This window comes from Syngnathus floridae, chromosome 3, assembly GCF_059516105.1.
Source record: "Syngnathus floridae isolate MCC-2025c chromosome 3, RoL_Sflo_1.0, whole genome shotgun sequence".
Classification (NCBI taxonomy): Eukaryota; Metazoa; Chordata; class Actinopteri; order Syngnathiformes; family Syngnathidae; genus Syngnathus; species Syngnathus floridae.
In genome coordinates this window covers 18,560,378-18,571,345 of record NC_142415.1, presented here as the reverse complement: position 1 = coordinate 18,571,345, position 10,968 = coordinate 18,560,378, and the positions used below count along the sequence as shown (strand labels likewise).

The window sequence follows — 10,968 nt, the reverse complement described above, 5'->3', positions numbered from 1 at the left end:
CTTAGTGTGGACACCCCTGGCTTTGGTCATGCTTTAAACATTTTTATGTTGAAGAAATAAACAAAAGCTAGCATCTTGTCAGTTTAGTAAACAGCTTATTTATTCCTTTATAAAATAGGTACAAATACATCAGTATTGTTTTTTTTTTTTGTCATTTCACACAAACAGGAAAATTCCAAGATATGTACAAGAGTTTACCAAAAATAACGTGGTTCTAATAAACACATAGGTCTTGTAAACAGTATTTACAAAATATCCTTACAGTGAAAGTTTATTTCCCCATTTTTTCTTTTTTTCTTTTTTAATATTGACCCAAGGTTTGGGCTAAAAAACCTCCAAGCGGTAAAAATGCCAAAGTAAACGAGATTGTTATTATAAAAAAAAATAATAATCAGTTGAGATCTATGCTGTTGTGCTTGTCAAAGAGCAGAAAAGAGGGAAATGTGCATAAAAGCCAATATAATTAAAAATAATAATAATAATAAAATAGTGTATTTTACAAGATGTGACTTTAGAAGGAAAGTGTCAATACTGTTTAAAAGTTTACATTTCATAGCAATATTAAACAGACAGCTTTAAGAAGCCAGCTAAAACAGGGACTTTATCAAATCAATGAACACAATAAAATAAAAGTGCTGTCAAAATTCACAACAAAGCGCAACCAAGAGTTTGAAATATTTCAATTCACCAAAAACTGCATAGGCCGAGATATTCAATTTAAATTATCAGTCATTCAAACAAACAAAGGACGTACATGAACATACAAGAATGACTTTATGTTTCTACATTTACATATAAAATAGTTTAAGAATGAAACATGATGTGTAACAAGATTGAATGCCTCACTTTTTCTTCACTGTTTTGAAAGATTCATGATCACTAAAAAATAAAAAACACTTGATGGACTTGAAACATTCTTTTTTGTGGTTGCTCTTCAAACATTTGCACATGTCTGAAGTCATAAAAACAAAGTGTGTGGGTTGAACTTGTAACTACGGCAACCAGCCCACCTCATAACAAACACGAACAGGTGAACAATATAAAAAGTGTACAAAGGCGTATTGAGGCCGCTGAAATGATTTTTTTTTCTTCAAATTATAGAATACAAGTGTAATGTTACGAAAATAAAGTCTTAAAAGTGTCCTGTTAGACCTTGTGTGAATAAAATAAAGTTTCACTTCATAATAAGAACATTTAAAAAAAAAGGTGCTTATCAATAATAATTAATTTTCTTTTTTGTTTTAAATAATTGTTCAAAATAATCATAATATTTATATTTTTTGTGAAATAATAAATGTTTCAGCCACAGAAATTTCATTATGAGATAATTATGTGGGGCTTTTCGGGAAAAACTACGTATATTTAGTGATAAAATGTTATAAATTTTTTTAAGAACGTTTTGGACAAAGTTCAAACATACTGTACAATTTACAACAAAGCAAAGTGTCCTTTCTGTGTAAAGTGTAAATTCATATTCGCACAAAACTGTGTGGAGCAAACTCATCCTAATAAAATGAATCCTCCATTCCCGTAACATTACAACTTTTAGTAGAAAATTATTGTTCTAGTCAGTGTGGCCCGAGTACACCTTTGTAAAATGGATTTGAAATGCGATGATATTAAAGATTCACTTTCATAAAACTCACGCTCTTTGCTATTAACGAAAAAAAAAAAAAAAGGAAATGTAACCAAACTATTTACATTTACGGCGAGGGGGAAATGGTGTTGTTGAAATGTCCTTTTATTGACACGAGGTCAATAAATTGGCTGTTAAAATGTTTGGAACGCACGGAGGCCTTCAAACGTAATCATCGCTACGCAACATGAAACGCAAGACAGCAAAGACACAATGGATGCATTTGTTTTTTTTCTGACATTTTCTTCCTAGCGTTTTCTTATGCAAATGCGTCCGGAAGCCGAGTTAGGACGAACGACGGCGAGCTGACACCTGATGTGAAGGCACGTGGCTAGAGGAGGAAGAAAGAAGCGCGGGCTACTTGAGTAGAGCGCGGTAGAGCAGCAGCGAGTGGGCCGTGTCTCGCTCCTGCTCCATGTAGAAGATGAAGTCCCTGAGGTTGACGCGGGTGATGCGCTGACGGGCGTACTGGCGAGACGACGACGAGGGCGCCGACGACGAGCCCGCCGGGGAGCCCGCCGTACTGCCCGACAGCTGGCGAGAAAGAGAAGCCAGGAAGACGATTAGACTCACTGTTTTGTGATTAAATAAGAAAGTATTCACCCCGGAAGTTTGTGAAAGAGTCTCCCTGTAAATGGTGACAGGTGTGTGCCGTAATTTCAATTCGTAATACAACCGCATCCTTACTTATAAAAGGGTGTGTACACTTTTGCAATCATCACTCAATCTGTTGTTTATTTTTACTTGCAAAATGAACATTCAAATCCGCCAGCACCTCAACAAATTCTCAATTGTTTTCTTAACAAATCTGATTATTTTCGGGAAAATGTCCTACTTCCTTGATTTTTCCTTCCCCAAGAAAAGTCAAAATTTTCAAGAGAAAAATGCCATGTTTTTCTGGTAAATTTTTTAAAAACATGATGAAAAAAGAAGTACATTTTTCGTGAAACTAGATCAGCTCAAATTTAGTCATTTTTTTAATAGAATGATATTCAAGAAAAAAAAAAATTCATTTCTGCACAGGCCTGGCTTTCGGCGTATACATTCAGATGAAAAGTTAAAACGAGACTAAACAAAAAACATTCCACGTTGGCTTTTCCATTTGCGTTAGCTCATACGATTGGATTTTATTGTCTTTGGGATAGTTTCCTTGGTTGAACCGCAACACCGGGGCGGAAGCATGACTTCAGTATCCACTACATCCCAGCAGTATTCGTGAAAAGCAATGTCCAATTATCAAAATCATATCTAAGATGTCGAATTATTCCACCCTTTTGGCAATCTGAGAAAAACCTTGGCAACAGCAAAAAACCAAACCTCGGGCTTGGATGGCTATCGGCAATCACCGCTAATAATCAATGCTGATCATTGCTCTTTGTATTTGTTCTAAAAAAAAAAAAAAAATGAACACGGGCGCTCACAAAGCAGCTGATGGGAATCAATTAGCGCGCTTGAAAAGAAAGATGGTCGAGCGCCAAGTCCAAGTGGGTAAACAAGACCGAGTGTGGACCATTACAATGATTGCAACATTGTATAAACACAGCACAGGGTGCAGACAGGACCTAATTGTTACCATGTGACACATTCAAAACATGTCTACGAGTGGACCCAACAACCTTTACAAACTGTAAATCGCTTACCAAATGTGACTCTAATATTGCCATACAGTACAGATTTTTTTTTAGGGGTTCCTTGCCCTATGAATGTTTGGGGCGCATCTCATTGTCAATCACAGTGAACGTGAAAGATGAGCCCGCCCACGGCTACGCCAATTACTGCCAATCACAAGGAAGCGTGCTGACAGCAGCGTGGAGTCGACCAATCAAAGCCATGCGTCCACCTGGATGGATGGACAGGGACTGGCCGCGGGGGGGGCGAGAGAAACGTTAAGCTCGGCGACGAGCGAGAGCGCTCCGCGGCGGCGACGTTAGCCTCGAGTGACGCAAATGCACACGGAAAGGTCAGTAGTGGAAATTCCCTATTCTGTCAAAACCAAAATAAGGACATTAAGACTTGGTATCCGTGGCAACCAGGCACAACTAGGAAATAATGCTGAAAACAAAAGTCAAAAATTGTCAGGTTAAAGCGGGTGAAAGGAAACGCGAAGAAGAAGGGGGGGGGGGGGGGGGGGAAATAAGTCGAATCCACGAGGCAAAAATCAGCATCTGTCATTTTATCTGTTGATGGGCGCTCCCAGGCGTCATGTCACATGACATATCCATCCTCCCCAACGTGCGGGAATACTTTCGATACATCGCTTTAGACGTTTGACTTGTTTGCAGGAACAGGAACATCGACTTCCGTGTCTTTCTACGATACTTCACGTCTTCTTCAATACTTCTGCTCGCTCGTCTCCAGGCGAGCGGCAGCGATGCTCGTAGGTGTCTCAAGGAATTTACATTGAGCGCTTTATTGTGTGAGGGGGTGGAGATGGCGGCGTTGACAGCGGGCGGTGGGGAGAGAGGAGGAGGGGGGGGGGGGGGGGTCTTGATGATCACTGGCTTTGAACCCTGAGTGGCACCTGTGCCTTGATGCCGGAGCCAATATTGGATTTGGCCCAGGTCACAGCTCAGGGCGCTGGGTTAATGGCCCGCTTTGCCAGGCACACACTTCAGCTCGGCCCCCGCCCCGGCCAACCTGCTGCCTCAGCACTACATCACTCCACACACATACATTTCTCCAGGTAGCTAGTTGCATGATGGTTGCAAAATGCTGTGCTGCACGGAAAAAAAAAAAATGAGCGTTGTTCGCCCATGTTGGCTGAGAACTCGATAAGCCTTCATGAGGCATTTGATGACGCAACATTGTTACTTTGACTGTATTTAAAAATAAACATGTTCAACTGCAAGAAGGACAAATACAGCAGAGTTGGCTCTAGTACGGTTTAGACCGGTTTTGCCGAATTGAAATCCCAGAAAATGTACGGTTCGGTGAAAATTTTGGGTCAAGACATTAAGGGTTTAATATTTCAGGACCAAACTGAACTGGAGCGAACTCTTGATGGAATCGGGACATAACGGGGTGAATGCCAAACGGAAAAGCTTTCCCACATGTTTGCATTTGAGCTGAGGATCGCCGCCTCGTCCCTCAGCGGTGTTTACGGTGCCGAAGCCCGATGCAACAACCCCTCTGCCCCCCCGCCTTAATCTCTGCACTTGGCCCAAAACGTCTTTCCTACGGCCGCCATTAATCAGCAACAGAGACTTTTTTCTCTCTCGCTCTCTTGCCTTGCCCCCGCCCCCCCGCCCTCTTTGCCAAACGCCCACAGACACGCTGGATGAGGCCATTTTGAAAGAGTTAACAGATGTCGGCTGATTGTCCCCGGGCAATCCAACATTGCCAGGGTGATGTATTTGATGTGGAGTTTATTCAGCTCTAATAAATGTATCAAGAATTATAATAATAATTCGCAGATGTACACGAGCAGATTATAAGACAGAGCTTCTCTTTGAAGCAAACGAGCCAAGATGCCAAGATTAACACAACCCAAAAAAAAAAAAGGGGGGAAAGGAAACGAAATGGTTCGGTCCGCCCGTAATTACCGAGATGTCGGAACGGACAAAAGACCTCTTGTTGCTTTGACAGGTTCCCTTCGATGGTGCTAGCAAACTTTGAGAAACAGCACCATCTTGTAGTATACAAAATAAATGTTGACGGGATTTATCGAAATATCTCCATGGCAAACTCCTCTTATTCATTCCACAAGTAAAGAGATAGCACATGTTTGAAAATGGCCGCTCCCAGAGCACGTTCATAAAGCACAAAAACATCTCGGCGGCTCCATGGCAATGCATAGCAACCGTGCCGAATTTCAGTCAAGGAGAAAGAAGGCAAAAAAGCAAAAAAAAAAAAAAACACCTTATTACTTCTAACTCCTGCAAGCCATTTTGGTCTCCAAAGGTTTTGGAGCGCCGCAGGCCATGTGTCTGCAGTGTTTCGGGAAATGACTTGCCTTCGCACGAACACTGCTGTGCTCTGCAGCGTTGCTGCCCCCCAGCATCCCCCGCTCAATTTCTGCTTAACCCCTTCCTGCCTTGCCGTGCTCTGACTCACTGCTACAGAGCCGCTGTCATATTGTGGAAAAGTGTTCGGGGGGGAGCGGACCAGCTTTTTTTCGCCAGCTAGCACATTAGCTGCTTGTCTTAGTCGGCCACTTGAGCGTGTGATGGCGTTTGACAAAGGTGGCGGGAATCGGAGGGAGGAAAGGGGGGGGCTCGACGAGGAAGAAAGACGCAGTTCCACTTTGGCTCCCACAATGCAGCAGTGTGTATCAACGGCGGATTAAATCTGCAAACTCGTTGACACAACACATAATTAAAACATCTTCGCTCCGGGTCAGGAATTTTCTAATTAGCGGTGTACTGACAAAGCTGCAATTCCATCGCCCTGAGTTTCAAAGTCCACAGGTTAGCGCCAAGATGAAAGGCCCGGCCCGGGGGCGCTAACTCTCCTGCGGCTTCGGGAAAGGGGGAGCGGCACGCACACACAATTCCTCAGAAGACAGTCACGAGGTCACCGCAACTAAACACCCGGAACCTGCCTTCTAAACAAAAGCAAACTTCCCCTGCCTGGAAACACTTTTTTTAAAACCCCTCTGAGCCACATTAATTAGCTGTTATTTAGCACAGCGGCTTGCTAACGTTAATGGTGGTAGCGCTAGCAAGCAGCATTATGTTTAACGGCGCCCGGGTTGGTCATGAGATATTTCCTCAGAGTCCATTGTTTTCTTCTTAGCTGTTCTCGTATGAGCGTAGCATCGCAAATAAAAGTTGCAAAAAAAAAAAAAAAAAAGTTACTCCCGAGTCACTAATGGCTTTCCGAGCTGGACGATTAACACAAGGCCAAGTATCGCAAGTACAACTTTTTTTGCCCACATTAAATATTCAAAGCGTTTCATATGGAAAATGAACCCAATTAAGAGTTATAAAACAGGAGAAGCGTAATGAGTCTCAAGTCAGAACACTCGTCTTCAGAAGCGCTTTGGCTAATGAGCCCGTGTTGGTTTTTACGCATGCCGCCGTGCGTCCAATGGCGCACCGTCACTTGTTAATTTTTAATTCCAGTTGAATGAGAGGGTGGCGACTTAATAATGGCGGCGTGGTCGTTTCGAGGCAGGCGGTCCGCCTCTTTGATGTCGTTCACGACAAACGCTACGACTAGTTAGCGGTCCAAGAGGTAGCGCGCGGAAATGACCAAGCACGTCCAAAAACGGCCTCATTAGCGACGGGGGTAGGCTAGCATGAGCTAAGTAGGGCGTGCTGAAATGAAAAGTGGCCGCGCTAGATGTGGATGGCAGACATTTGCGGTTCTTGATCTGAAATTAGCATAAATGGCCATGTTTGACATTTTAAGACTTCACACTTCACACCAGTCTGGCACCTGATGTGAGTGACTACGCGAGAAGGCTTCATTAGCACGTTAGCTAACGTTGCCGTCACAGCGGCCCGACGCCAGATAAGCGGTAGAGAATGGATGGATCAAAATTACTCATATTAATTAACAAATATCTCGAAAAATATGCAATATAAACTCAAAGTAATTACTGTTATTATGTATTCTATTCAAATAAAGATATAATTTTATCACATTCATTAGACACTTTAAAATAAACAATTTGAAAGACCTAAAAAGGTACAGAAATGTTTTTAGTTTTTAAAGTTTGCCACATTGAGTTTTTCAATTACATTTTAGCCCGAATAAATGCGATGCCTTTATCTCCCCATTTTTTTGATAAATATGAAGATGGCAGACATTAGAAGATGGTGATCCTTGATCTTAAGTCGATATAAACGGGGCCATTTTTGACAATGTCTAGCTTTCACAGGGCTTGCGATCTACGCCGCCACAGCTGGTCCCCGTGCACCTGATGTGACTTGACTGCGTCTGAACAAGAACAGCTCTGATTAAATTCCGAGGCCCTACTGGGGGAACCAGAAGAGTCGTAGAGTCATGTTTAATATAGATGGCCCAGAAAGATGAACCGACAATGTGATGAAATATTCGCCGGTGCGCTCCACCGTTTTTGACCCCCAGTGTCACAGGCCTTTTATCCGGCACGCCACCAGGGCGAGAGGCGGCGTTGGTTTTGGGAGATAAACTAGCTTCAGATAAAAGATCCCGGCTGATTTGACATTTGCTACATTTGGTGTCATCTATTGTTCAAAAAGGAATTCCGGCGTGGGATCGTCGCAACTTTTCGGCTTTGTTAAATTGTACTTGACTTTTTCACAAGCGATAAGTTTTTGAGGCCTCATTTTTGCGCCTTGCTGAAAATCACAGCGAAAGGCTTTTGGGAATTTTGGTTTTAGTCCTTTGCGTCTGGAAGTTTGCAAGTTGTTTCTGTCTAGCCAGACTTTTTACCAGGGTACAAAAACATGTAGCTAAGCGCACGTACGTTAGATTCACAAACTTGTTTTTTTACGTTGGTACGGCAAGAAACTGCACAGTGACGGGCTTAAAGATTACATTTTAGGTTTTTGACCAAAAAATTGACAAAAAATAGCTTAATTGAAATTTATTTAACTTATTATTATTATTTATTTAACTTATTATTATTATTATTATTATCAAGGGAGATAAACAGCCCCTGTTGCCCCCCCTTATTTACGGCCATGTGTATTTGTCCAGACTCACACACAAAGAGCCATTCATGTGGATGCCAATCAATGACTTGTGAGCGGAGAATGCCCTTCCAGTGAACCGTTATGACCAAACGTGGCTTGGATTCCGTGGATGCGAAATTTTAGTGCAAGCCTTCCGGTTTTCCATCTCCCCGGAACGCCCGTTCCCTCCCGCTTTTCCTCCATCGCAGGCCCGGAAGGCTTCCATCCTACCTGCGCAGCATTTTGGCAACCGTGCATCATTTTCCGAGCAGCTGTGTGTGCACGCGTGTGTATAAAAGGCTTATCTACATATTGACTCGCTTTAAATCCACACCCTTGTCTGCGACAATAATTACACATTGTACATGAAGTGTGTTGCTTCCTGCACCTGAGGCGGGCAACGCTGCAGGGGAGTTGCCCAACGGCGGCCTGGCAAACACACCTCCAGCAACGCCTGGTATCCAAACAGCTCGGGAACACACCTTCGGCTATTTTTTGATGCAATGGCGGTTTTCTATTTGGAGTGAGCAGAGAGCGCCACCACATGGACGGTCTTAGTGCAAAGTTAGCGGGAGTTGGCTTGGAAGTTTATCAAGCTAGCTGTTTTCTACAGGGCTTATCCTCATTAGGGTCACGAGTCATTTGAAATCCATCCCAAGATTCGCGGTAGACCCAAGATTCGGTCGTCAGCCAATCACACGGCGCATATAGACAGATAATCAATCATAGATCAATCAATCAATCCTGCATTTTGCTTCATTTTGACTTGAGCCATGAGCCAACCAATGACAAGAAGCCGTGTCCAGCAATTCCCAACTACCCTGTCAAAGTTCTATCAGTGGTTCATTAGTCCAACAAATCCATAATTGATGACATCACATAAAATATACATGTGATCATGAATCAAAATGATCAGAATGGGAATGAGAGACGCAGACATTATCCTTCTTGGATTCGCGCTATTTATTTTTATTCTGACCTCAATGTGTCCGAGAAACCAGCAACTTTGATATATGTATTTCCCTCAAAATAACACCCCCACGCTCCCAAAATAAATAAATAAATATATATATAACTAGACATAAAATAAATCAGGCCCGGATACCGGTTTTGCCAACAAACTTGTGTATCGTAAAAGGACGCATGAAAAAGTTTCAGGCGTCCATGCACAAATTAAACAGGAAGTAGGACATTAAAGTTTCTCAAAATGGCTGCCTGTTGAGAACGTTCCAAGGCTCACAAATGCCTTGGAGGATTTTGCTCAAATGAACGCCACACGGAATTAGGTATCAAGCCCTGGCCAAAATTGCCGATTATCAAGAAATTAGGCAAACAGGTCGATCATTTTAACGTCTCAAGCCATTTCGAGCTTTAAAAACATTGCTAACAAGCTAATGCTAAGGGGCAGGCTTATTGTTTCTCTCAATTGAAGACTGATGATCACATTTTCGATGATGTCTGTATTCTGCTGAGATTATTTGCCCAAAAAAAAAAAAAAGAGAGCGGCTGACTTTCACAGTTAATTGGCCTCCCTAATTAGCACAGGATGTCGAATTCCCACATCAGAGTCGCTGTGCTAAATGGCGGAGCGTTAGCGAGCGGATGCCATCTCTTTCTCCTCGCCTCCGTATAGGCGAGCGGGAGACGCGGTATACGTTACGCACTCGACGACAGATTTGTCGTCTTGATTAGGCAAAACGGCAAACGAGCTTAATGAGTCGCGTCGGTGTCAAACAGCTGGCCGGTGGTGTTTGTCGACATGCGTGTCACGTTCGCCATTTGGGGGAGGATCTGTGAAGGTTACGTGGGGGTCAAGATGGCAAGTGTGCGGAAAAAGGAAATAAAGACATGAAAGGCACCTCGGAGGTAAAAAAAAATTTTTTAGAGACGTCGCAGTTCCTGGTAGGCGGAGCTTTGATGCTGTTGCGTGATTAAAGTTTTTTTTTTTTCATGTGTGAGAGAAACTGGAATTGGCGTTTGAAGGGCTTTTCATTTAACGATGCGCTGAAACAATCTGAGAATCATAACAAAATGAAAATGTCGAAAAGTACGGGTTTTTTTTCTTCACCGCAATGATCATTTATAACATTTTTTTCTAAATTGGTCAAAAACAGCGAAAAGCTAGGGAGTGAAAAAGAGAAGGGGGAGAAAGCGAGAGGGAAAAAAATTAAGCTGAGACGAAAAGTGCGACTTGGATTTAATATTTTATAATTGCCAAGGGACATTCTGAGATCAATGAATTTTTTTTTTTTTGCCCGGGACGCACATCAGAAAGAGATGTACTTCAGTCTTTTTTTAGGGGAACATTGCTCTATTTAATTCCAGCGTGTGCGTGCGTGATGCATGTGAAATATGCCCGGCGTGGCCCCCTGGTGGCTCCCCGGGCACGGCTGCGGGCGCACATTACCACTTTTAATGGGGCCGCCACCAGAAGAGGCGAGGCAGCCAATAACCCAGGCCTCTCTAATGGACCGCCTTGTTTGTTCTCGGCCACTATTTTTTGCAAACTAATTGAGATGTTTTTTTTCTTCCGAGAAAATTGACAAATCTGTGTGTGTGAACAAGAGAAGATGCCACGACCAAAAAAGCTATTAAATAAAACAAGATGGATTTTTTTTTAATGCTCTGTATTCAGGTGCATAAGATTTGACGAAACGCAATCAAGCTAGCAGTTTTTCCAACAAAAGTAAAAATAGGCGGAGTGATATCTCGAGAGATTCGTCACTTTCA

General features: G+C 42.7%; 1 protein-coding gene across 2 annotated transcripts in view; it reads right to left on the bottom strand.

Moving 5' to 3' along the window:
- Positions 1 to 75: 75 nt before the first annotated feature.
- LOC148400929 (transcription initiation factor TFIID subunit 4) overlaps positions 76 to 10,968 on the bottom strand; it is a 46,144-nt gene continuing 35,251 nt past the window's right edge. For both annotated transcript variants that reach the window (XM_088370795.1, XM_088370796.1), the window contains one exon: positions 76 to 2,170. In XM_088370795.1, the coding sequence (XP_088226921.1) occupies positions 1,994 to 2,170 (177 nt within the window). In that variant the 3' untranslated portion in view covers positions 76 to 1,993. The remainder of the gene's footprint in view (positions 2,171 to 10,968) is intronic.